Here is a 27,478-nt window from a genome sequence, read left to right as displayed (position 1 = left end):
CTGACAACTGCAGAGAAATGGAGAGGGGATGGTCTTGGTAGAAATGACAAGTCTCCAGCTGTTGGAACCCTGGGTTCTGAGAGTTTCAGCCTTTCCATGCTGAGAGACAGTGATCCTCAGAAACACACTGTATTCGATCCAAAACCCTGGGGAAAGTTTCCTAAATTGTGTGATAACACTGAGGTTGTTGCTGTGTAATTAAAAGTTATGTCACTGGGTGAAATATTTAGAAATGTAGAAAATTAAGTTTAGAACATATAGGTAATAATAGGTTACAATATGGAGGATTTTGGGTGTGGATTTATGTCTTCTTTCTTCTCCTTCTTCTTGACAAATCTGAATGTTCTGTCATTGGGTCAAAAGTTCCTCACTGCAGAACATAAAAAGTTAGTAATTGGATTGTAAGTAAAAACATATCTCATAATTGGTTAGTTTAGACTTTAAAAAGCTTGGAAAATAAAAACTCATGGCCATTTTCCACCCTTCCAACAAAGAGGCACACTCTGTGCAGCTGTGTTACTGATAAGATATAATAAACCACTAAGTCCGAACAAGAATCCTCGATCTCCTGCGTCTCAGTTCGAACTCTGAGTAAAAGAACAGGAGATGTAAAGACAAAGAAGAAAAAGCGATATCCAGCAGCAGATAGTTGGTGTGCAGCTTGAGTCAGGAGTCCAGAGCAGCAGGCTGCTGCTCGTTCAGGATATTATCCTGCAGCCATGGATCGATGGGGAGGGTGTGTACCATACTCCTTGGCCACTCTGAGGACTGTCATGCTGTAACTATCTCTGAACAGGTATGCCCAGCCTCGATTTTCATTATGTGCATAAAAATGTGTTGGTGAACAGAAATGGTAAGTTTAAACTACTGTATAGCTTTACTTTCCCTCATATAGACCCGTTGCCATGGCCAATGTAGAAGAATCCTGTCTCATACCACTAGTTCCTGTATGCTGGGAAAAACAAATAGCAGCGCTTTCTAACACGTGTCTTCTCCCAGCAAAACTCCAGGACTTTTTCCAAGTAAGCATGTGCTCCAAAACATGTTTAAATGTTGTATTTTCACATGACTTAAACTAAACACTTAAAGTATCAAGGATATTCAGTTTTAATCCTCTGTAATCTCTTTGATTACTCTGTGGTTGTTGGAAAGGCTATTGATTGCCTGTTGCTGGAGAGATTCAAGATGATCAAAAAGGCATGGTATTATGTATTACTTCCCAACCCAATAGATCAGAAAGGGAAAATTCCTTGGCATTAACTACATTTAAATATTTCAGCAGAAAATCATTATGGTTTCCAGAAAATGCTGTACTCTCTATTCTACGTTTCCTTTCTTGCTATTCGGAAGTAATTCATTAATTCAGGTTATCTTAGTTTTTAACACAAAGATGTGTCAGTGCTATCCCGTTGCAGGTCCATAGAAATTCTGAGCCATAAACATCAAAGAAATTCTGTATCAGTGAGGTGTGTGGTCTAGGCTGGAAGGAGATAGGTAAGACAATTTAATTTCTGGTTGTATTCTTCATATTGGTGTCGTTAATGCTTATTTTCTAAGGTGTCTGGTGGTGAAGAGTACAGACCTCAGGAAGCACTAGACAGTGTTCATGAAAGACAAAGTGTTTTATTTTCAGATAGATCTGAAGAATTTTTTTTTTTCTGAAAACTCAGTCAAATAGTGTTGAGATATATCTTCTACACTGTACAAAGTTGCAGAAGCCATTTGAAACTGTCACACTGCAGAGCTGAGATGAAAGTCTTTGTGGCTGTTAGCTGTGATTCAAAAAGAAATCCCTGGATTTTTTTTGTCTCTCCCACCACCCTTAGAAGTGCTAATTCCTTTAATATTAGCTGTCCCTACCCCTACCCAAGCGTAGTCCAACCAGTCTAATTAAGGGTGACTGTTACATTCTTATTAACCAATAAGGAAAAAGAATACATAAGAAAATTTTGGTCACACCATTTAAACAGTAAAGAAATGCTGTAGTGAATTAATTATACACGACATAAAATGTCTTAATAAAAATCCAGTGGGCTCCAAGAAGTTGTTGAAGTGGAGGAATCTGTGCATGGATAGAAGAGAAAGATAATCTGTTTTTTAATTAATTTAACCAGCTGTAGGTGATGAAGATAGAGTATTGATATAGTTGCAAAAGAGACTGCATCTAGAAACCCAATGTAGGTCACAATCCAAGAAAGGAATGAATTGCAGTTTGAGGCCTGTATAGTTTGTGATGGATACTGCAACATGAGCTCTTGTAGGGCACTCGAGGAAGGGACGCAGCTGATTCCCAGTTACAGGAGTGATGAAGATTCAGCACTGTGTGAAAGGGTTTGATTTACATGAGTTGCAAGGAGAGCAGTAACTGTAGAAAAGCTGTGAGGGAGTGAGGTTTTGCTATGATCCAAGAGCAGGTCAGTCTCTGTGTGGGGGAATATTTCTACCAGTGGACAGAGTTTGGATTCATAAGGCAGTGGCATAACAAGTTCCAGAGTCTGGAAGCTGGAACACAAAATGCATGCTACTAATAAGTAATACTCTTTATTAGGCTGATGATTCATCTGTGAAAGATCTAAGCCATAGATTTAATAGGTTCCTCATCTGGCCAAGGCTTTCAAGATACCAGATTAGCTGTCTTTCTCCAGAAGAAATGTCATACATAGCCTTGTAGGAAAAGTAGAAGACAGTGAGATGACGGAGGACTCCCTGGATGAAGTCTTGTGGGCTATAATAATCTGGAAGCTTTGTGATCTGGAATAAGTCCGTCAGGAACTGGAGTGAGGCCATCAGGTTTTTTTCAGATAGGGTGCTGAACAGCTGCCAGATAACATAAAGAATGTGTCCTGCGTTGCCAGAATTTCTAAGTGATTTTGGCAGTGGAAGGAAATGTGGGCTTGCTTCATAGTCTTTTCACCACAGGAAGGGATGATGCACATTATCTGTTCTAGCACAGCATTTGTTTGGGAACCAGAGGAAACAAAAGAAAATACAGGACAAAAATCCAGATCAGTGCCCTGTGGAGATGGTAAGACCAGATCTTGGGGGCTTTTATGTGCAGTTAAATTTCACTCTTCAGATAACTTTTAGAAGCAGCTCACTAAATCATATAGTACTTTCTGCTGACAGTTCTGACTTGTTTGAAGCTGTTATACAGCACTGTTTGAGAGTAGCTTCTGCTGGACTCACCAAGGATAGAGATGGGAAATTTGTCTGCTTTTACATTCCTTTTGTCCAGCCAACCTTTCCTCTCTTTGCTTAGATTGTGCCAGTTTGGGGCAGGCTAGTGCCCTTTCACAAGTGTCAGGTGTGAATGTTATGCTTTACACCCAAATGGATGCTGATCTTCTGCTGATTTAAGTGTCCACTTTTCTCAAACCCAGCCTCCTGGGGGCTTTATTCCCTTCATGGCAGATTCACATGGTTTGAGCTGCAAAATGTAGACCATGGAAATACTGAGAGGGAAACTGAAATCTCTGATACTCCAAATATTTTCATTTTCTTCATGACTCTGCAGTACCATTTAAGCATGTGTCCTGTAGGGTTAGGAAGTAGTACCAGACTCAGTCTAGCTGAGTGGGTCTTTATGTGGTACATATTACCTCCAGTTAAATTCCAGTAAGAAAGTCACCTTGGTCTTTTCCCCCTACCTGTCTTGTGACACCCTGGCCTGTTATAGCACTGCATTACCAGGTGTTGGGCTGGTTTAGTGGTTTGTCTCCTGCCTAGTAGGACAGGCTGAGGTCTCCAGGTGCCAAATCTTTCTCTAGAGCCTTCCATGTGAGTATCAGCTATGTTCAGTGATTCTTCATTACCAGCTTCTTGTCATCACTCTTCTCAACTTCCTTATGAGAAAGGGGTAGAGATGGCAAAGACATCAAACAAACCTGGAATTCCTCAGTTTGTAGAAATAGTTATGCAGTCTTTGGACATAAAAGAGGTAACAGTAAGGAACCCTAGATTGTACAAAAACCACTGAGTGCTGTCTTGCTCCTGGTTGTTGAGGTGCCTCATCTGGAGAGAGGCATGAGGAAGATACCGGTGCTTGTCAACAGTGATAATTGTCAGCCATTCCCAACTTCACAAGCTGATAGTGAAGAATTGCATTAAATTAATGACTGCTAAGTAAATTCTAATCAATTGGAAATCAGGAATTGAGAAAGGATGAATATACTAGATAAGCACAGCATTATTTGTATAGCATAGATGTTTAAAATATAACTTTTCTGCTAGTACTGAGAATCTGCTGGAAGTCAGTCTTAAAACATAATCCATTGTAATGAAACACAGAAGAGAAGTTATGATTAATTTTCTATCATAATAATCATAGTTATATATAATTTGTGACTGTTCAGCTCTGTGAGAGACTTGTATCTCTAGGAAAAAAAATCCAAGAAAGCCACCAAGGTTCACATGAAAGTGGGGATCAATGCACTTTCAAGTACGTTTATTTGCTCAGCCAAAAATAAACATGTGCAAACGTTATAGGGTTCAAGGGGAAACCAGTGAACCAGCTAACTTCCAAAAGCAAGATCTTACTGCCTATCTGTTTCCACAGAAAAGCACCTCTATCTATCACCATATTTTGAAGGGCCACTATTATTGGGTACTTTGTTCTGTAACTGGTATATAATCAAGAACTACTAAGAGAAATTAAAAAATTCTTTTACAGTACTTCAGGAGTAGTTGAGTACCATTAAAGACAAATCATTGAACTGGATGCTATCCCTCAAATGCTTTTTCTTTTGTTGTTGTTAAATCCTCACTTCTTTCTGTGAGGTACCTGCTTTGCTTTGCTGAAGACTCCTCACATTTCACACAGAAGGTCCTCTCCCCCATTAGCTCCAGGCCGTGCCTGTAGGTCAGGTCTCTCTCCTCATAAACCAGCAGTTTGCACTTCATATGTTATTGGGAAGTTCTTACAAACTTCTTGAATTTGCTATGCTTTTCTGCAAACAGTGCTGCATTGCAAACTCCTGCACGGTGCTGTGTGTGATGAAAGAAGAGAGCACAGCTCAAAGTTCTCCTTCTTTAGGCCATCATGTACTCTGGTTACTTCTGAGTAGCATCCCTGTCTGGGTCTGTGTATGTGCCTGGTGTTGTTTTGTGCTGCTGTGTGAGAGAATGAAGCAATGCGGCAAAATCTGAACAAAAATTTACCACCTTTTACCAAAAATGTATTTTTCATACCAACTTTCCTGAGTCTTCAGCCCTAATTAATCCTCTTTCTTGATTATTCCCTTAAAAATGAGTGAAGTGCACCAATTCACAAAGTCTACTTAAGTACATAGAGCCATGAGGCGCATCTGCATATAGGATCATTGCTTCCATGCACTTTCCCATGAGTTTTGTGACTAGCTCTCTGAGCCTGGCAGCAGGACTGAATTACTGGCATTGTAATGCCTTGCTGAGCTGTGATGGTGCTTTTGGAGAATATCTTGGGTATCACATGCTAGAGGGGATATCTTGGGTATCACATGCTACTACTTGTAGTGGGAAATAGGGAGGGTGAGAAGAAACCCTCTGGCAAGTTCAGGTGTGTTTACACTGCTTAACCTGCATTTGTAATAAACAGATATTTACCTAGTCACAGGCAAAATTGTTGCTTCTCCTCATCAGATGAGTCAATTCACAAAGAGACAAAGTTCCATGGCATTCCTGCCAGAGGACAGATTTTTGTATCAGATACATTGAACAGGCTGAAATTATATCTAATTAATGACTGTGTAAGCTGGCCTTGTGCTAGAAGGCCATATGTTCATTTGTGTAGACATGATGAAGACAGGCAAACAGCATCTTCAGAGATTACAGATCTGCCCCAGAGCTGCTTACTCACTGCAAAGCACTTGATGAGGAAGGCAGTGCTGATGCCAACCACCTGAAGTAGCACTGATGCTCACTGATTGTACATGCACAGATATAATATTATGTAAATGTTCATGGCACATTGCTGCCTGCAGTCTTTTGTCACTATGGGATAGGATCCTCAGCATGTTAATTGGTTGGCTTTACCTCATCTGTAGAAGGGCTGGGTTGTGGCATGAATGTTCAGATACTCAGGGCAACCTGCGTGTGGGCGCTAGCATGGCAGATAGTGTACAAATGTTTGTTTTCAAAGAGACAAGGGAAGCAGGCACGAGAGTGGGAATGGCTCACCTATGTGGAGTTACAGCTGAGAAATTTTCTCCAGCCTGTGGGAGCAAAGTGTCTTTCATCATCAGGTCCACTAGTCCTGAAGATGTGTGCCATAGCTAGCAGGAATGTGTGTGTGCATGTACCTCTGTTAAGTATATTTCTAGCCAATGAGGGAAGGGAAAGTGTGTTCTAAAGATGGACAAATAGTACTTCAGTGTAAAATCCCTCCTGGAAATCTCTCTCAGCCTTTGAGAAGGTACTGAGAGTGATTTTTAGTTGTTTTTCTTTTCTGGTTAAGGACTTTGATATCAACAATATTTCAAGGAGTGAGTAGGAGACTTTGGGAAGGGCCAGAGGAGAGACAATAGTTTTGCTGTGATCCGTTTTTCTAAGATGAATAGTGACCATTTACCTTTCACCAGAGTTGTGTTGTCTCAGTGGGGAGATGATGACTTGGATTGCATAGGCAGAGTCTGGAAAAATTCTATTGAGCTAGAAGAGAGAGGCATTTCTTTGTCCTTGAGGTGTTTGTCCTCTGGGATAAAGGAAAAGTCAAACAGGCTAATTTTGGAAAACTAAGAAGTCATATCATTTTTCCCTGGTATTTTTGCCATTTCTGACATCTCTGTCTTTCTGATACCATTTTTCTTCTGACTCTTACTCTGCCAGAGACCAGCATTCTGGGTGGATGGCTTTCAGTGCGCTTCTGCCTGCAAAGAAGAAACATTAGCCAGGAGTCAGAGAAGGGATATTGTTCAGCTTTGTGGCTGCATATATTCTCACTGTCTCCAAACAGGAGCCCTTAAATCCCCCAAAAGTGAGGATTTGCGTTAGAAGATGGGAAGGTTTATAGTTACTTGGCAGTGATCTTGAACCACTTTTCAATCTGTCTGTACACCATCAGTGGGCAAGTGGGCTTTTCTGATCAATTGAAGAAGAAATTTGAGAGATTTTAGTTGTCTCAGTATTTCTGTGGGTTTAGTTCTTAATTATCCTTTTGTGCCATTCTGCTGAAGCGTGTTTGTTAATCACTCCAGAGTACTTTAGCTTCTTTCAATATATTGAATTCCACTTGGATGCTTTTAAAAGTGTTTGCGCAGCATATGCCTTTCTTAGGAGTATGGGAAATATCCACAGTCTGAAACAAAAGTGCAGTGTTCCAAACTCAACATCCATGTTGTTATCCCGTAAATTAGTACGCACTGTGCTGTTACGTAAGTTTGCCTTGTGTCAGAATAATAAAAGCTGAGTGTTCTAAAAGGCTGATAAGCCTGCCATGAAGAATTACCTTGTTCAAATTCTTCTGCCTTAAAATAACACCTGTTGCTTTACTGACATGCTGGTAGTATAGTGTGTCTTGAGAACTAGCTTAAAAAAAGAAAAAGGCAATTTTTCAGGCCGTTCAGGTCTGAGCTTTGGCAGCCTTGAATTTAGTATTGTCTCAGAGCCACTCTTAAACAAAAGGACTTCAAGAAAGCACAGCTGTTCTGTATTTTTGGATATTAAAAATGGACAAAGTCACTTTTCAGTAATACTGCCATAGCCTCGAGGACTGAATGCAAAAAACAAGTGCTCCTTCTGTTGGCAGGTGGGAAGTTCAATCCCTTAAAATGCAAAATAAAAAATAATAAAATAGATGGTTGTGCAGATTCTGAGGGTAGCCTGCAATGAGGGTGAAGGGACAAGTACCCCACAGCTGCCAGAGAAAATCACTGCTGGCAGTGTGTGCACATAAAGTGACAGCGCGCTTCCAGCAGCCCTTAAACAAGTGGTGGGGGGGAGAGGGGAAGTTCACCCCTGCTACCACAGTTCTGCACAATGATCGCCTTTCTGGGTGCCGGGGTCACAGCTGCTGTCTGGAGATTACGTACAGAAGCACTCTTCTTCTTGGGAGAATGAGGTTTCCTGGAGGATTAAGCACAGGCTGAAAGCAGGAGGAGTTATTCAGGAGGGAGACAAAGACTGTGAGCCCAGGGCTGTGACAGGCGACAGGGGTGGAAGACTGTGAGCAAGAACAGCACTGCTGGGGGTTGCTGCTTGGATGGGAGAGTCTCCAGCTGGGGATCCTGAAGTGGTCCAGTTGTGGGGTGAAACCCACTGAGCGTTTGGTATGACCTTGTCTTCTGGCACGACTCGGAGTGCTGCTTTCCCACTCACGTGGGAAGTGGATGGAGTCTGAAGGGTTCTGCCGCCTCCTGCATCTGAACTAAAGCCATTTCTTTGCTCTTAATCTCAAGCCCCGTTTAGTATTCAGAAATAGTGATCAATGCAGTAATCTGAACCCCCATGTAAAGGTACATATACACTCCCCATCTGCTCAGAAAGTGATGCTTTTTGCATTTTTTTCCGGCCACTGACATGTTTCACCATGCCTTCTGAGCCTGCTGCTTTAGTGCTTCCTTCTTCCCTCTTCCTTTTTAGCTTTTTTTTCTTTTTTGTCTCCTTTTTTCTCTCTTATCCTGCTATTTCACCTCTTGGGTCCACACATTCCCAGGCAAGTATCCAGAATATCCTTCACCCACGTATCATGTGCCAGCACCTCTGTTTTGTGTAGGAAGGTCTTCTATATTTGAAGCCAGGGCCATCTGTCTAAATGCTGAAAAAAAACCCTAGGTTTCTTGCAGTTTTCTGCAAGGGCAATGGCCACAGTTCTTCTGCATAACTTTAAAAGGAAAAATGCAACCTATTCTATAATAATAATATTTGAAACTTCTATCCTATTTATCAGCTCTAAAGTTAAGTCTTATTTCACCTACTGGATCAAATTTCCCACAGATCCCATATGCCGGCAACTTCTTTTTAGTGGCCTCAGAATCCACTAGTGCTTTTTCTAATCTGAAACAAATGAGTGCTGCACATAATGTAGGAAAGGAGAGGTGGAGGCAGAGGAGGCTGACAATGCATGCATTCAAACGATGTGAAAGTGCAAGTGGGAAAAATATGACTGTGTTGGTAGAACTTGTCAGAGGGGGTTTCAGGCAGATCATGTATTAGCAGATTATAGCTATTTCTAAAGCAAAAGAATGAAACTTCTTAAAAGGAGCAGAATTCCAGAAGGATGCTAATGAGTAAGTATTGGGTACCAGTGTTTAAATGTAATGTCATAGTTGCTAGTTACTGTCCCTGCTGTATAGGTATTTCCTAAGTGCAGTGTGAGTCTTAACCAAATTACATTTAAAACTCCATTTCCACTTGCTCTGTAAAATCCTCTCTAAAAAGGAGCATTGTCAAATAAATTGGTAAGAATTAAAATACTGCTGTTGCAGCTGAAAATTGTTCATGCTTTTTATGTCGCATTTAGGCACAAACATAAATAAACAGGAAATCATACAAAAACTATTGAGAGGAGAAACTCAGTGTGAGGTAGAAATGTAGCCTGTGCTACTCAATTCTGGCCCTGGTTGATATGTTGTTAAGAGCAAAATGCTGAAGAGTGCTCCCTTGCAAGGAGGAACTGAAGCAACTGTGATTTTTTGATTTTTTTTTTTTTTTTTTTTTTTTTTTTTTTTTTTTTTTTTTTTTTGAGTCACAAGTCTTGTGAAGAGTACTGATGACTGCCCACATCTGGTGAATTGGATTAGAATCTAATTAGCATGCAGAGTTTAGAAAACTTTTATAAAGTTTCAAAAATAATGTGAAAGAAAGAAATAGCTTAGCTAAAAATTCAGAGAAGAATTACTGACATGTTCCTCTGAAGATAACTTGAAAGTAGCTTTCCTACTCCTTGAAGATGTGGCTCATATGAATGGTAACCTATTTTATTTGTTAACATTTTCTGTTCAGATAATTTGTTAAGTTTAAAGATATCTGTGGTATCTAATTGACCCCTGTAGCTAAGAGTCCATCTGGAAATGCAGGCACATACTGTGAAAGATCAATAACGTGATTTTAGAGTTTGTGGAAGTAATTTTTGTGGCCTAGTTTATGCATCAAAAAGGGTAATACACCTGTTCTACATTCGTGAAGTACCTTAGCAAACACAAAGTTTATATACTTAGTTTTTCAACACTGTGTTGTGTGCATGTTTCCAAGCAAAAACATGCTTTCCCCTTTAATCTCATTCACTTACATATACATCAACTATTCCGTATAACAAAGTGGTTAAATTCAGGCTGAAATGTGGTCCAAAGGAGAAATGGAGGCAGAAACTCCTTCTGTAACTCTTACTGTAGAGGAGTAGAAATTCTTTCCCTGTGTCTCTAAACTTAGGGCTTACATGAGCACTGAGAAGCATTATTTTTGAAAAGAAAACGGTGATTCGTGAGATAGAAATTACAAATATTTGAAGATGTAAATGGCTGATTTTTAGTCTTGCTTCTCCATTGCAGTTCTGAGTATCTGCTGAGCTTTAGGTGTGCAATCTCTTTTTTTCTGTGGGACTGCACAGGGCTTATTTACAGAGCATATCCATAACAGTGCTTAAACTTGCAGGGGTGGAAAGTAGAGCCCACTCTGTATTGGTAGTATGTATTTTGTGTCCTGAAGGAAAAATCTTAGACAATATTTATGAGAACGGATCAGCAGAACACTGTCAGATGATTCAAACTGTGGAAAAATTACATTTCACTTCTGTAGAGCATCCCACATACTTAGTTGCTACATCTTGGCTTAGTTGGGATATATTTTTTTATATATATATATATACACACACACATATATATAAATTTTTTTCTCTTTGATCTATTTAGAAGAGAGATGAAATTCTGTCGACATCTGTGGTGATGTTACATTGCAGATAGAGCATAGGTAGAAAGAAAGGAGGAGCGTGTCTTTTGGGGAGAAAAGTGTTTGTAAGTATCCAGGCCTGTGAGTGTTTCTGGGCTTCTTAGCTTCAGTGGTACAATTCTGTGAGGAAGCCTCTCTGTAGCAGAACACAGGTTATTTCTCCCCAGTTTGGGATCAGCTTGTACAGCATGTCTGGGACCATGAAGGATCCCTGTGGGAAACTTCAGGGCTGTAGAATCATGGACTCTGTCCAGGCAGTGCACTCCAACTAGGATGCATAGGATGACGTGGGGGAAGCATTTATTTCTCCTCTCACCCTGCTCTATGCCTACTTGCATCACTCTCCTGATCTTGGTCATGATGTAGCTGGTGGCCCAGATCTTCAGTATTTGGCATTCTCTGCTTTCCAACCTTGATCTGAAAGGAATTTTCTGTTTTCTGAATCCTGATCCTCTCTCCAAGGGAAATCTTGAAAGCCATGGTACTTTTTTCTTTAACATCTGTGTGTCTGAATGAGTTCTGGGACTCTTGCATTTGGAGCAGAAAATTTAGACTAGCAAATTTCTACCATTCCCTGAGAAGACTGAAAATCAGCTCTGCCTTGATACCTGCAGCAAGAATCCCCAAGTCAGGGCAGTGTTTAGAAAGTAGCAAAAATAGTAATGATCCTCGAAATCAGTTTTGTTAGACTGAGTTAAAAGGACAGGAAAGGAAATGTGTGGAGCTTGTCCTGCTTCATAGCACATCAATCTCTTGTGTGAGTGCCAATAGTTTTGGGGTTTGTTTTTTTTTTTTTTCATGAGATTAATATAGAAGGCCAGAAACTATTTCTGCCTACAGGAGCAGGCATAGTATATCCTGAGCATTCTCTGTGTCTTCCTCTTCTCACTGAATGCTGAAGCGTGAAGCATATTCTGAGATGTTTCTATGCTGTGCACTTGCACAGCAGAAAACAGCAGTAGGTGGGATATTGGAAAAGTTAATAGCACTTACTCAATGTGGAGCTGAGAAGGTAGTTTTGTTTCAGTAAGATAGTGACTCATGATGCCAAAATAAATGTGATGAGGATGGTTTATTTTAGCTTAGATATCATACCTACCTGTTGCGGTCTGAGATAAAGCAAGTGAACCCTCAGTAAGCAGACCGTCAGAGTTCAATACCCTGTAGTGATCCAAGTTGTAAAAGCCTGCCTCATCACATGAGAACACAGAGCGCTCTTTCTGGGGCTCTCTGAAAGGAAGAGTGGTGTCTTTGTTGGCAGGGTGCTGCCCTGTGCCAGAACACCACAGCGGATGGCGGCATGTGCTCTGTATTCATCCTTGGTCTGAATCCAGTGAATCTGAAGAATAAATGAAATTTGAGAATATTTCCTCGATTGGTAAGTGCTGTGATCATGTCCCTTTGAGTGTCAGCAATGTGAAAGGCATTGGTTTACCCTGGTCTGAGTTTTTTCACTTCCTTTCTTCTTCACACCCCAAGATGCTGAAGAGAAATTGTGCAGGTGAGACATAGTATTTCTAAATAAGTGGAGGGCTTTTTTTCTCAGCTTTCTCTTTCCTTGATTTAAATTCAAAGTTATGACACTGTTTTACCTGAAGTTTCTTTTGATAGACATTCATCCCTAAGTAGCATAAAATCTCATTGCTGAGTTTACTGGACCTTTCTAGTGGTCAGATCTCTTACCACCTGTTGTGGGTTGACCCTGGCTAGACATTAGGTGCCCTCCTCAGCTGTGTAATGCAGAGAAAATGTAGCAAAAGTCTCATGGGTTGAGATAAGGAGAATTCTATGTGAATGGAGCTGAGATCTATTTTATTTCGTTTTCTGTTGTGGCATTTTATTCCAAAGGAGTCATCTCAGAAGGAGCACTTACAAAGTGAAGTTCTCATTCCAGTGTGAGTGAGAAAAACAGTCTCCATTTTGGTCTTTAATTCCTCTTTTCTCCTGCCTAGACTGCTTTGTTACTCTCACCCATCTGTTAATGACCTAATGAAGGCCTCTGAAGGGCCTCTTAAGTCCCTTCTCTTTTGCTTTGACATTAGACCTTCCTGTGCTAACATGTGGCAGCCTTGTCTACTACTTTGGTACCAAGTTGTGAAATGCCTCAGAGCATGGGAAAACACATGTCCAGCCCAGCCTTTAAAGGCAATGTTCATGTGGTGGTAGAGAAATACTGCCAAATAATGTGTAGTCCTCTCCAGCCGGATTCCTTTGTGCCCCTGAACAAACACACTAAAAGTGAACCTGTGGCTACTGGAAACTATGAAAAAGCTTTCCTGGGAGTCAAGTTGGCAGAGCTGGTGCATCAGAGAAGAGTGTGAGTCACTAGGGGTCAGACCCTCGGTCTGTAGATGCTGTGTTGCAGAGGACCTTGTGGTGAGAAGGGAGGGTCCCTGCCGGAGGGAGGAGGATGTCTACAGTCAGACCTCAGTCGCTGCTGCGCAGTTGCCATATGGACACTGTACTGTGCCAGGGCCGGGAGCTCTGTCATTGTGGTGGAAGTCAGTGAGTGAAATGCCTCTCCTGCCAGGTTGTGCAGATCTGCAGGGGCTGGCACTCTGCGGGAAGGAACGCGGTGCTGCGTGGGCCGCTTGGCATGTGGCAGGGTGGAAGTGGATGGCTGAGAGCAAAGTGCTCCTGCACTGTTGAGTATCTTGAGCATTGCTGCAAAAGAAATCAAGGAGCAGTAATGGATCCTCATCCTCAGGAAAATTTTCTCAAACAGAACAGAAGAGTCTGAACAAAGCAGACATTTCTCCTACAAGACTCCTTCTGCAGGCTGCAACCCAGGCTTTTTTCTGAAGAGCTTTTATATCCACCTCACTTGCAAGCTGCCTGCCTGGGATCTCATTGGCATTCTGCTTTTCTGCTGTAATCTCATGTTGTTAAGGAGTGTGATTTTTGTTCTTAGCTGTGCCGCATATAGAAGATTACATAAATACTGTGGAAATTTTGGGAGAGGGAAGAAGAAGAAAAAGAAGAAGAAGAACCAAACCCAAACCACCAAATCCTTCCTCTAAGAAGCATTTTGACTTTGTAATCTTATGCCTTCCTCTCAGAGAAAATTCTGTTTAATGTAGGAGGAAGGCAGACATGCCTCTTTACCAAGAAAGCCATAAACTGGCTCCCTAATGGTCCAACTGTGTTAATGAGCAATTATAGACAAACACACTGAGCTGAGGTAGTTTTTTTCTCCTGGCAGCTGTTGCCCAAAGATGTTTTGATGCACGAGTGCTTTTTCCTCCTCTTCTGTCTGTGTTGAACTAATTTCCATCTCCTTCCTCTTGCCCTCTTTTTCTGGGCAAATAGAAATTCACTTTCTAGGTTGAAGCCACTTCATAAAGGTTGTACTTCTGAGGTTCAGCTCTCCTGTTAAACCAAAGGATAATTCCAGGATGGGGGAAAGGCGCTTTTTTTTTTTTTTTTTTTTTTTTTTGCTTCTCCTTACAGCACAGTGGTTCCGTTTCTCATTTTCAAAACTGGTATTTTCAACAGTGTGCCCGGGGTACAGGGGTAAAACTGAGCTGAATACAGGACCCTTTCTACTGGGTTACTGTGAATGTGTTCGAGTTCGGAAATCCTCGATGACAGGGTCCGTGCAAGTGTTGACGGCAGCCACACAAGCTCTCTGGGGGGTGGACCCTGAGCTGCACTTCAGTGGAAGCAGTGCACAGACACCGTGTTGCTCTTTGCAGTATCGAAAGATTGTCTTTTTCTTCTAAAGTCTGAAACCGATCAAATAATAAGATTTTATCAGTCGTGCTTCCTTCTTTACAGAAAGAGTGAAAATTTGTTAAATATGCTTGCAACTCGGGAGAGAGAAGGGGAATAAAACTTCAAACAGTGATGCTAAAAACAGCCTGGGCTGCTTTTGTTTGGACTTGCAAAACGCAGCAGCTTAATGCCTCCATTGTATGCAGGGGGAAATATGCTAATTCAAAGCACATTTCCCATCAGAAGCCCTTTCAGGCCTGTCATCGCTGAGATATGAAGGATGATAAAAGCGGGAGCAGGGGGAGGCCCGTGCTCTGGGAGCGCGGCTGCGGGCATTGTGCGCGGGGAGCGGCGCTGAATGGGGCTGACGAGCCCGGTCACCCGTGAAGGCCCGGGCCGGGCGGGTTCCCAGGGGCGCCGGCTGCCCTGGCCCCTGGGACCCCCCATCCCCGCCAGCCGGGGTCCTGGGGCGCTCCCCGGCACCCACCGCGACGGGGCGGAGGGGCTGCTGCTGCCAGGGTGTGCGAGCTCCGGCCACCATCACCCATCCCGCAGCCCTGGAGCCCGGGGGTTCTCTCTGTGCAACACGGGCAGCTACTTTCTGTTCCCTAGAAGTGCAGTTTAAGCTGAAATAACAGATTTTCCGTGACAAGGCCTCCATCGCTTCTTTTCCAAGCTGCTGATGCGTGCAGGGCAGTGGTGCTCACTGGCGGCGCCGCGCTGAGCTCCCTCTGTGAAGAGTCGCCTTCAGCTCGGGAAATGGGGGATGCTGCAACTGGCGTGACTTTTTTTCTTCTCAGTTATGCAACAGAAGGGAGTCTGTGAAATACTACTTAGTCTGTTGCCATATCTATATGATTGTATTTGAGGTTCAAATAAATACATTCATCAGTGTTTAGTATATATTAAAAATCTCTAAACACTAGAACACTAGTTGTTAAATACTGACTGATTTTTTTTCCTTCTCTCTTAAAGTTGTGAAAAGGTCTTTAAATGATGGGGTTTGTCTCAGGACCCTGTTGGTCCAGAACTAGGGAGATACTCAGGAATACATTTTCTGTTTTCCTTTAAACATGTGTAAGTGTTGTTTTATTGTAGAGAATTTGGGATTGAGTGAACTTGATGATCTGATAACGTTGCTATGATATTTGCTTGGAAACAGTTTGAAATGGCAGTGAAAATTTAGTTATATTTGTTTGTTTGGCTCTATAAATCTGCAGTGTACTAATGGCAAATTAAACTAAGAAAATGGGCTTTTGATTGCTTTTGCAATCTGGTCGTGTTCTGTCTGCAGTAGAAGTATCTGCTACACTCAAACACACAATTAGTTTCTGAGGACCATGGCTGGAATTAAGCATTTTTAAGTACTTTTAAAGCTGTGGCTGGTCTTCAGTTTCTTCCCTGTACTAATAAACTTGTGAACAGGCAAGTTGGGCTGGGTGATTTTGGCTGGGCATGGCTTGGTCTTTTTCTGCAGCCTGTGGGCAAGTCTCTGAGCTGCAATGAGAGGAGCTCTGTCCCATGTTGAGCAACATGCCTCTGGTCACCTTCAGGACAGTGAGCATACACTTGATGTAGTAAAGTTTTTTTCCACTCAGAGTTCTTCTTACAGACCGAAGAAAGAACCTTAGCCAGAGCCTTGGGTGTTGTTTCTGCCTTGTGCTTTTCTCATTGTTTTAATTGTAGGGTTTGTTTTAATATATCCATCCCTTCTCCCTTTCTTAATTCCTTTCTTTTCCTCTCCAAATGGTGCAGAAAGGTGGAACAGATAACTACTTCAGGAATCAGTAGTAGTGATATATATATGGAAGAGGTGTCTGTAGTACTACTGAAATAAAAAATGCCTGGGGCATTTTCAATAACGAATGTCAGGGTCTCCAGAGGAAACACATAATGAGAATGCTTAGTGTTTACACTTGGGAAGCTCTGAGTGCAAGAGAAATGGTTACAAATGTGCTGAAAACCAGAGCAGAAATAAAATGGGATGGGAATGATACGAGGGACAGATGAAGAAAAGTAGATGCTAAATGAATTTCACTCTGAGTCATAACAGAGTGCAGAAATTATGCCTTTCAGCTGTTTAAAACAAGTGAATGTCATGTTTGGAAAGAAACAGAAATGGGGATATAACTAGGGATAGCTCAAAAGAGAGTCTGGGTGGTTTTCAGGCAGCAGGACTGGAGGCCATTTCAGAGACAGGGACCCTGCTCCTTCTGGAGAAGCTGCTCCTTCTGCGCTGACTGCAGCGGCACCCTGGCCTTTGTGCAAGCCCTCCTTTGTGCCAAGCCTCAAAACCTGCCGGGCCACAGAATGGCTCTTCTCGCGAAACATTGAAAGGCTCCAAGCTTGAGACACTTAGAAAATTAGGCGAGATAAAGTGTTGGAAATGTATACTCTAGGGAATAATCCTGCCCTGGCAAGGGATTTTACTTGACAGCCTATCTGGGAATCCAGGCTGAAAGCTGCTACTTTGTCCTTAACTCACCCTATAGCACTTTTGTCTAAGAGCTCACTTTGTATGCAGGATCACCCACTGCTGAGGTACGGCAAAAATCGAGGCATGACATGATCCAGACGGAGCTCCAACCACACTCGTTGTTAGCAGGTTAAGTCATTCCCTGTTTATAAAGGTAGAGGGGTGGGGGTTTTTTCTTAATTGTGCTGAACTCGTTGAGTGCACACTTAGCTTTTTATGGGCGCGAGTGAAAGACCTGTGAAACACTTGAGTGGCCGTTGTTTGTTGTTCACCGGCGGCGCTCTCAAAGGCTTTGCAAAGAGCAAAAGAGCCACTACTTTAGACATGACTGGGATCCCAATCGCTGCAGCTGGAAAGTGGGGACTGGAAAAGCTAGACCGGAGAAGTTGCTTGGCACATATTTAGTTGATGAGTTAATTGGACACTCTCAACGTGGGACTTGTTAATGTCCTGCTGCTTTCCTAATGAGGATATCTGCTGTTGCAAAGAATACAATGATTAATTGGGGACCCTTTCGTTAGTGTCTTAACTGAGGATTTCATGACTAGTCTCTTATGTGTGAACAGAAACTATATTTGCAATTCAACAGGCTGTCCAGCACTGCATGACAGAACTAGTCCAGGATCTTTCCCAAAGTATAGTTTAATTACACTGGAATGGGAATTTTCTGTCTCAGGGAAACAGCTACAGTCATTGTGACTTACAGGGTGCTGAAGCTTCAAACAATGAATTTCAGTACCTCATACCAGTCATTATTTTGAAGCTTTCTTGTACGTCAACATTTTGACTGTTGGGTTAGGTGGGCATTTCAAAATGTTGACACACAACTGCCCAACAATCTATGAGTGGGTCTAGGAGCAATGTATGGCAGAGCCTCGGGCTGGTGGGGCCAGTTTTTCAGCCCAGGGTACTGAGGCAAACAGGTAATGGTGCTCACAAGGCGTGGTTTAGCTCTATTGCAAACTCCAGTCTGATCTTGGGTAACTTGGTTCCTGGCCTTGAAACCTTGAGCTGGAGAGGTCTGTAGCAGTCTGTAGCACTGGGATGGTTCTGCATTCGCTATCAAACTGAATACCTATTGCATGACTCTGTAAAGTAGTATGCATTCCTCACAGTGGTTCCAACGGTGCTCACATGGTTTACAGTTCAGTAAAAACATTTATATAATCGTATGCATTTTCTTCATGTACATATGAATATGCACACAGACGTGTTTTCTGCTTGTGTACATACACATATCTACATCTGTGGTTTGCGCGTGGAATCCTGTGTGACATTCTAGGAGGATTCTTCATCCTTGTCCCTCCCCATGTGTAGCCCCAGTACACAGCACAGTGTGAGGTACCCTTCTATAATGAGCACCCCTGGTTTCTTTTTGGGGAGCTGTAGGGTTTTGCACTTCTTTTTATTTTCCTGCTTTTTTCCACGCTTTGTGAAAAGACTGGACTGAAGCCAAGACTGAAGAACAAAACGAGCACTGAATAGATGAGATTGTAGGTGGGATGCTGAAGTCTATGCAAAGAGTAGGAGGGCAATTTTGAAAATCAGAACTGGATGTAAAGTTAAGAGAGGATTGTCTGATTAAATCTGACTTTGTGGAGCAAAAAGATAAGTTTGTGTCAAGGCTGAACTCAGTGACATTTATTTATAGATAGAGAAAAAAAATCAACAGGTAGCCCCTCAAGCTCTTGTGTTTTGAGATAAGGCAGCTGTATTAACAGGAGTATATTATAATGATACCTTTGCTGCCTTCTAAATTGCTGGCAGAAATAGCTCTTCTGCAAGTACAAGAGGCACTTCTGCTTGAGTGCTGGCAAGTGTGACATAAATATCTAGGATGCTATTTCAGTATGTCCAAGTATTCAGAAGCTCTAGTTAGTTTTCTGAGATGGCAGTAGGCTTTGACAACAGTACTGGAGAAGCAGGTTCACAGCAGAAGTATGTTGGATTGTCTTCAAGGTGCAGAATTAAGGCAACAAAGAAAAAAGACTTGAGGATATTATTTTCCTGCACTACAAGGCAGAGGCATGATAGCTGAGAATCTCCTCTCAGTTTTGACGGACAGAGGGAGCAAGAAAAGGTGGTTATGTGTGCCAAAATCAAAAACGTAGCCCTTAAAATTCTGGAAGAGCATTTGAAGTACTGTTGAAGGCTTCATGTACTAGTCATGTGTGAGGATCTTGCCACTGATGAAGAGAAAAATGAATGGATATTGGGTAACTCAAAGCCTTGTTTTGCTGCCTCATTGTAATGTTAAAGCATTTGAAACTGGACATGCAGTACACTTGTAGAAAACTATGCCATAAAATTGTGGACCTGGAGTAGAAGGTGAAGACAGCCATGGGAGCTGGAGCTCTGAACACTTGCCTAATGAAAGCTTTTTCTGGGGGAGATGCTAGGAAGTCTTGGCTTTCATTTTCTGTATTTCTGTGCTCTTTGTACTATAGTCTAAATGGCCTCTAGTTTGTCAGCGTATCTTTCTGGCTTGCCAAAACCATGGTGCTGCTTCAGGCAGCCTCACAGGAGAAGGATGCAAGAGGAGACGTTGCTTCCAGCTTAGTTTCAAATGTATCCTATTTTGTTGCCATTTGTATTGCCTTTCCTCAGAAGTCTTTGGCATGGTTGAGTTCCTGTATTTTGTCTGTCAAGAGTTATGAATTATTTTCCCCAGATTTTTTTTTAATACAAGTTTCTTACACCCAGGAAAATGTTACTAAGGCCCTTAGATTAGATAAATAAAGTCCAGCGCTTTTTAAAATTACTTATTTCCTTCTGTGCTGTTGACTGCCTTTCATAAGCAGAAATGGAGCTCCCACCTGCTTAAGAACACATCAACATTTTCTTTCATTGTGACTTTCATTATAGTTCTCCAGGCTTTTTTTCTTTGGTAGACTTCACATCTCTGCAATCTGAGCTGTCTTTGAGACGAGAACTTGATGAGACCTAGCTACTGGAAAAGCCATGTAGAACCATCTATTCACTTTCTAAGGCTTTTTTTTTCTTTCTTTCTTTGTATTCCAACTGTATGTTAGCTATTGGTGTATGTTCTGGATCTGGGCTGTTTATTACCTTTGATTCTCAGCAGTGGCTGTAACTGCAGTGGTCCAGCTGGAAACAGGCAGGCTGGACAGAGACCTGTATGTAACCCAACAGCTGAGTGACATCTCCTTTGCCTGCTGCTTGCCACCAGGCATTTAGCTTGGCAGCAGTCACTGACATCTTCACAAGGCTTCGTTAAGGGAGTCACAGCACTGGCATCTTCACACTGTTAAGGTTTGCTTACCCTCCTGGACTTAGCTCCATTGGTTAACTCAGTGATTTTCTTTGGCTGCAGAGGTAACCACTATCCATGCTTAAGACTTTGTTTTTGCTCTTTCTTACAGAAATCTGAGATTGAGACCCCTAAGTGCAGTGCAGACTCATGTCTGTGTTTTATGCTGTGGTATAAGTGCAGGGATTTCCCACTGTTATTTGTTAATTAATTTGGATGTCATTTTCTTACTAACCTAGTATGTCTGAAAGAATGGACCCCAATTTTTTTTTTTTTCAAGTACTTGCCTGATAAATGACTGCTGCACAACTGAAAACTTGTTGTCATGCTTTGATTTTATCCACATGGAAAGTTTGCCTGCTTTTGCATAAGTATTTGGATTGGGTTTTATAAGCAAGTCTTTGGTAACTGGTTTAAAGCTGAACACAAGCAATTACATTGCACCAAGTGGCTTCACATGTATTTGTTCTTTCTCTTACATATTTAAAAAAAAAAGGTATTCTGCAAGTTGTCTTTAAAATTAGCTGTTTGGACTATATGTCAGTCTTGTTTGAGGGACAATCTCTGTATTTTAACTTCTGAGTCTTGGATCACATAGACAATCTGAAACTGCTCTTCAGCTATGTGAGAACACTCTTTATTACAGCTCTGTGAAGCCTTTGTAGAAATGGCAAGTGTGTATTCATCTCCTGAAAGCTTGTGAAGAATTTGCTGTAGCTTATGGTAGAGCTTCTCAGCCTTCAGGAATGTAAACTAGATTCAGTGACATTAAAGATAGATGTTCAAAAGGAACTGGCGCATGAACAGAATGGGGTTTTTAATATATTTTTTAACTTCTGCAGTTGTGCTATTTTAATTGACTGAGCAAAATGATTAAATGTGTGGTTTGGGTTTTGGGTTTTTTTTAAACCTAGATAAAATAGATTTAAGCCTTTTTTTAAAAACTACTTTGCAGTGAATGTGACTTGGTCTGTAGTGCCTTCACATACTTTCCTCTGCTGTTATTCATCCTGAGGTTTGGCAGTAGGCTCAGAGCTGTGCTTTAGCAGCAGAAACCCTTGCTGCTCAGCCCCTCTCCTCATTTCCACTTTTATCTTGTTCTGCAAATAAATTGCTGGGCTGAACTCCTCAAATGTAACTAGCTGCCTGCCCTGGTTGCTGGTTATCTAAATCAGTCTGGTCTGTACAAGCAGGTTTTTGCTGAATATCAGTCTTTAAAGATTTTTTTTCTTTTTTTTTTTTTTTTAATTTTTGCTTTTGTGGTTTAATCTTTTGCTGTGTTGTCATAGGCATAAACTTGATGTCTTCCAGTCTCATCACATATTACAACAAAGATGTAAGGATGTATCTGTTTAAGGGAGGGAACATTGAATGAGACAACTTGCTGGCTGAGATTAATGCTTGAAGCACAAGATCAGCACCCATGTTAGCACTGGAGGAAATCATACAGTTTGTTTTATCTGCTGTATTTACCAGTTATGGTGCAGAACTTTGAAAATCAAGAAATTACTTAGGATGATAAGTGCTTAAAACCTATCATACATAAATAGTAAGAAGGGAGGGGAGAGAACTTTACACTCATGTATCACTTGAAGCTTTCAGAGGATGATTTAGTAGGCAGAATTAATGCTTCTGAATAGTTGGCCTTGATGGTTTTTGAAGTCTTCAGTTCAAGTTCTTGTTAAGTTGATTCTGGTATTGTGCACTGATTTTTCTTTGCCTGTTTGGGAAAGGGGTTATCCTGGGAGTAGAGTCGAGGAAATAATCTCCCAGCCTGTTAGGTTTGGGTTTCTGAAACATCAGCTCTGAAGTCCTGAGCCTGCCTAACAAATTCTGCTCACCAGTAGGAAGGTGTGCAGCTGTTTGAAGGAGTAGGTCTCACCAGTAAAGAGGGGAGATCTACAATCATGGGTTTCCTCCAGGGACAGTCTGTAAGCAGAGGTATGTATTTTCTGTTTAAATAAAGGAAATTCCAAATTATGTGTGTATTTTCTGTGTATTTATACTGATAAGTGCATTGATATTACACCACTTGAATTAGGTTATGAACAGGCCTTTTGTAACTTAGGGTAGTCAGAAGGGAGGTTGCAACCTTTTTAAGTTTTAGACCTTCCAGTCTAAAAGCAAAGATGATTAAGAAAGAGAGATCTAGACTGTGGCAGAAGTACCAACTGCACAATGAGGCATTCCAAGAAGATAATTTTATGTCAGAAGCAATCAACTGCTTTGACCAATGACTAAAATTTGTGTGACTTTCAGCAAGGAGGGTGTATTTGGTATGGATTTTCAGTCTTACTGATGTTTAATGGGGAAAAAAAACACTCTTTGTAGAACCTTTTCTTTGTATAATCATTTCACCAACAACTTTTAGTAATGATTAAAAGAATATAATGAACTCATCACCCACGCTTTCACCTTTCAGCTGATTCTTTCCTGGAGTGTGTTTGCAGTGCATGGTCTTGCTGGGGAAGGATTTCAATCTGTGTATGGATTGCTGTCTGAGCACTGGAGAGGAAGATTGGACAATATGCCTTGCCACCTGGGCTGAGGTCTCTGCTGTGGCTACTGATTTGATTACCTTCAGGAACCCAACCCCTTGCCCCATGTTGACTCCTGAGGATACTTCATGCCATCTACAAATTAGCTTCCTCCTGCTTATAGGGCGGTCTGCTGCAGTGGGAGTTCAACTGCAGACTCTTCCTGGACTCCAAGGAAACATTTTAGGCAAATGCTTGACATCAAGTTTTGATGCTGTGATATGAAACCTTAGGGTATGTCCAAGACCTCCTGGCAGCTGTGCTGAAGCCTGAAGTCTGAGCAATAATGCCCCAAGCAAAATAACAGCTGTGTTAGCTGTGGTGAGAGAAGAGGGTTTGTGCACTAATTTCTTAAAGAAGGGAACTTTCTCTAATGGTTGGGTCTGAGGGCTTTTGTGCTTTTCACTAGGCATCTAGAAATAAAAATGCACAGCAAAATTGTGGGTGTAGTAACTTCAACCAGAAGAGACTAAATTGCAGCTACAAATCATTGGACTGCTTCCCTCTTCCCACTCTCCTGTTTGAATCTGTTCTAGGGAACATGCAGGGTGTAGGTTTTAACATCCCCAGCATTTGCTGAATCTACTGGGCGTCCTTGCGGGCTGCAGAACTGGCTGCAGTGGCTGGACCACAAAGGCCATTACTCCCTGCTTGCTCCACAGTCCTACACACACAAAGGGGTGCCTTTGGGCACTTGTGCCCTGTGTGGTGTGTTGCACTGTGAGGCATTGAGACAAGCAAAGTGACAGGCAAGGTTAATTAGCCTCAGTACAGCCTTAAATGTGTCAGTTGTCCCGGATTTTGGGAGGGGAACAATACCCCTATGTGGTGTTGCCCTGCTCTGTGGCTCCCCAGCACAGGAGCGGGCTGGGGACACCTAAAGTCACCTCAGGCAGTGCAACGTTGGCATGTCTTGGGTTTGTTGCTCCCAAGTACAGCTTATTTGATCACACTGCAGTCTGTCTGGATTTAGGGGAGTGATCAAACATGCTGAACAGCAACTCTGTGCTCACTCCCAAGCATGGCTTTAGGGCTCTAGTGGCAGACCTCCTTTTAAAGCCCAAGTTGTGTTTTCTTAAACATTTTATCCTTTAAAGTGTTGCACGTGCATTTTAGGTCGCTTGAGCTTGCTTCCTGTCTCCTTGCTTGGATTTTTTTTATTTTTTTTTTTCCATTGTGCTTTCGAGTCAAAGAATTTAAATTTCCATGTACATACATATATGCCCACTGTTGCTTGTATGCTTCTCTCACAGCCTTTTGCCGTGGGTGAGCGGAACTCTCGGCAAAGAAAGCAAACAGAGAGAACAGACCCATCACCCCCCACTCCTTGAAAGAGCAGAGGGCATGTGGAATAAATCAAAATGCAAAGCATAATAACAAGGTCCCATGGGAAAGGGAGCCTTGTGATTGTGTGCCGGCGTGCACTCCCCTTAGAGACGGCGGCCGGGGGGCTCCTTTCTTTCTCACTTGCATCTCCCCTCCCGATGCCACCAATCCATTCACTGCCCGCAGAATCGATTAACATTTGTTGGGAGACGGGGAAAGAGGGGAAGAGCGGAGGGCAGGAGGAAGGGGGCGCGAGCGGGTGATGCTGGTCCCCACGGTGTGGCAAGCCGAGCCTCAGGATGGCTATTTTATAGCTGGGGACCGTGGTGACGTATAGCTGAGCGAGCTGGCACAGCTTCTCGTGGACCAGTCAGAGGAGCGAAATTGAAGCTGACAAGACTTTTCTGGCATTTTGGAAAAGACTGTAATCTACTGTAGGGGAGAACAGAGCCGCTCAATCACCGCCGCTGTAAATAGGAGACGGAAGGGAGTGAGAAAGGAGGCGAAGAGAAAAAGTGCTTGCTGGGGGGGGAGGGGGGGCGGCATTTTTGGTGGATGGTATGAAGCCAGCCATGGAAACTGCAGCGGAGGAAAATGCAGAACAAAGCCAAGAGAAAAAAGGTACCCAGGGGTCTAACAATAGCCTGTTTAAATCTTTTCATTCAGGGGGCTTAAAGAGGTTTAGGCCAGTTTTGTCACTTTTTCAAATAGCTCTTAAACAATCATTACTGCATCTTCGGGCTTTCAGCCGTCCTTTCCTGCATGGCTTGACAACAAATTAATAGAGCATCAACCTTTCTGTCTGTGTCTGTATTTGCTCTGAATCTGTCCTAACCCTACCCGAAATGATGCTTGCTAAAGAAGTCTTGTTATTGCTGCATCTTTGACAGATTTTGGTTAATTTGGTTTACAGAGGTAGCGTGTGTCTGTGTGGTTGTTGTTTTCAGAGCCGTAATCTGGTGTTTTCATCGGGACTAGCCATGTAGCAAGGCTTTGCAATGCAGTGTGGGAGACCTAGGTTATAGCAACCTATAATACATTATAATGTCACACAACCGTCGTGTAGTGAGCTTGATGCCAAATACTACTCTTATTTTTAAAATTCCTTTTCTATGGTGTCATCTGGCAAATTGCACTTTAGTAGAGATCTGCCTGCACTATGATAAGGGGGAACAATGCAGTGAGTTTTGCAACATTAGATTTCAGGATGTGTTAATCACTGAGAATTGCTGCTTAATGGAGAGAACAATTCCATGGTAATGGTTCTGTGGTAGGGAGATGGCAATGCAGAAAGAGAGGTGCTTCAGCCATCCCAGCTTCACAGGTGATTCTGGTTGGTTTGGAGCGCTGAACTTCAGATCGTAAATTCAGCAAGGGATATTTTGTTTCTGTGTCGTATAATTTATGTCAAATAGCCGTTCCTCTTCAGTGTAGTAGACTACAGTAACAAAATTTTTAAAATTTCCTCTCTTTTTACTTGAGTCATATTTTTTAACCTGTTGTGTATCGTTTATAAGCAATCTGAGTATCTCATCTGGTATCTCATAGGCTTAAGCAGATGATAAACAACTAATGCATTTCCCCAAGCAGAATTCTTTCATCGATTGTTAAGCAGTTCAGATATAAACATGATAAATCCTGGTACTGTCCAGTAACAGATTTTGTTTTCCTACTTTGAATCTGACTTCTGCTACACACTTCATATAAAATGAGCTTCAGTTTCAAGTAAATGAAATTTGTCAAGTGATTAGACACAGTACTACATAATCCCTTAGGGATTTCACAAAAGGAGGTCCACTGATGAGAGATTAAACTCTGAAAGCCATTAGTGTATGTGGACAATAACCCACCTTACTGCAGATTTTGAGTAATTAATGTACAAAATGTCCTGGATAGATTGACTATAAAACCACCTTGAACTGATCATTCTTCAAAAATTACAGCAATTCTTTCTCCTGATTGACAAGCTCCTTTTAAACCGATGGAATTCATGTTACAATAAATACTAAAGAAAGTTATTTGTATGCATTAGCAGCTGTGCAAAACAAAATGTGTTGCTGAGTGTGTTTATGATGAGTTTATGGCTTCCCTTTTGTTTTGGCAAGGATGAAAGCACAACATGTAGAACAGTAAATCTGCTTCCAAGTCAAGGTGGTTGATCTGTTGCTTTCATCGAATGCAAGCAAGGGAGCCTCCTATCCCAATGTTACCACCATTTCCTAGGTTTTCTATGATAATTTTCTGCTTTGGATCTGTTACACAGGTGTATGTATGTAACACTTGTAGGCTTTGTTCTTGCCGGTCCTCTGATTCCTGAAAGTAACACATGGTCTCTCACATTATGCTCTGTATATTCACTTAAATTCTCAATATGCTTCACATCAAATAAAGTGCAGAAAGCTGAAACAGTCCTAATTTTTATAGTAAAACAAATAGACCAGATTCCCTTATAAAGTTACTGCTGTGAAGTGGTCATGGAGGAGTCGTATTTGGTTTTGAGGGGCAGATTTTCCAAAGTGCTAAATCTGTCGAGACCAGTTGGGTTTTCAGATGGGCTCAGCAGGCATCAGGTACTTCTCAAATGTCAGAATGTTTCAAAAGGACTCTTTTACCAGCAGCTCCCAGGGAGGAAAATGGGCTTTTTCTCTGTGTAAAGAAACCTGCAGGGAAATGCTGCTGCTTCATTTTGGGGTATAAAACAGAAGATGACTCCTCCGTTTAGTCTGGACCAGAACTCTTGTTATGCCTCACATGCTTGCCAGCCTTGCAACATTTACTTCTCCCTCTAGGATCCCACCTGGACTTGGTAATGGCCATCCTTTATGAGATGCCCTAGATCCAGTGATTTCAAGGCAACTGCCACAGCTTGAAGCAGTTGAAGTGCTATCACAGGGTCTTTTAACTCTTTCTTCTAGAAATTAATTGCAAAGCCTAAGGAGATAAACCATCATCTGGAGGGGTTTGGGAGATGCTGCAATTGCTAAGTCTGAGCAAGGGAAGATGATGAGCATTCTGCTTTGGGTATTCAAGTTCACACCCTGTATGCTTTTCACTGCCAGGTTCTGGGGAAAGTATCTGCATTTAACTAATAGCAAATCATACTTTTAAGCTAAGAGGTTTTTTCCCTTTACCAGAATTTTAAACTGCATGTTTCTGGGGTGTGTTTTCAATGCAAGGACCTTCTTGATGTACTGCAGTTTTGTGGAATAAACACTTGGAGGAAGCTGGGCTAGGACTACATGCTGTCTGTGTACCGGGCTGCCGGTACTTGGGAGAACACTGGAGAGCAATGCTTCC

The 27,478-nt window shown here is 42.0% G+C and overlaps 1 protein-coding gene across 9 annotated transcripts in view; it reads left to right on the top strand.

Annotated features, from left to right (window-relative positions):
* GPM6B (glycoprotein M6B) overlaps positions 1–27,478 on the top strand; it is a 106,614-nt gene that overhangs the window by 50,095 nt on the left and 29,041 nt on the right. Inside the window, exons 1-2 of one of the 9 annotated variants that reach the window (XM_048286454.1) lie at positions 12,193–12,235; positions 17,096–17,176. The exons of 2 other annotated variants lie outside the window; for them this stretch is intronic. In XM_048286454.1, the coding sequence (XP_048142411.1) occupies positions 12,208–12,235; positions 17,096–17,176 (109 nt within the window). In that variant the 5' untranslated portion in view covers positions 12,193–12,207. Of the gene's footprint in view, positions 1–12,192; positions 12,236–17,095; positions 17,177–24,487; positions 24,803–27,478 lie in introns of those variants that run through there. 6 more of the 9 variants (XM_048286464.1, XM_048286483.1, XM_048286444.1 and 3 more) reach the window with 6 other exon arrangements.

The sequence above is a fragment of the Corvus hawaiiensis genome, chromosome 2 (assembly GCF_020740725.1).
Source record: "Corvus hawaiiensis isolate bCorHaw1 chromosome 2, bCorHaw1.pri.cur, whole genome shotgun sequence".
NCBI classification, from domain to species: Eukaryota; Metazoa; Chordata; class Aves; order Passeriformes; family Corvidae; genus Corvus; species Corvus hawaiiensis.
Note: the sequence above shows the minus strand (reverse complement) of the source record. Positions and strands in the feature narration are given on the sequence as shown.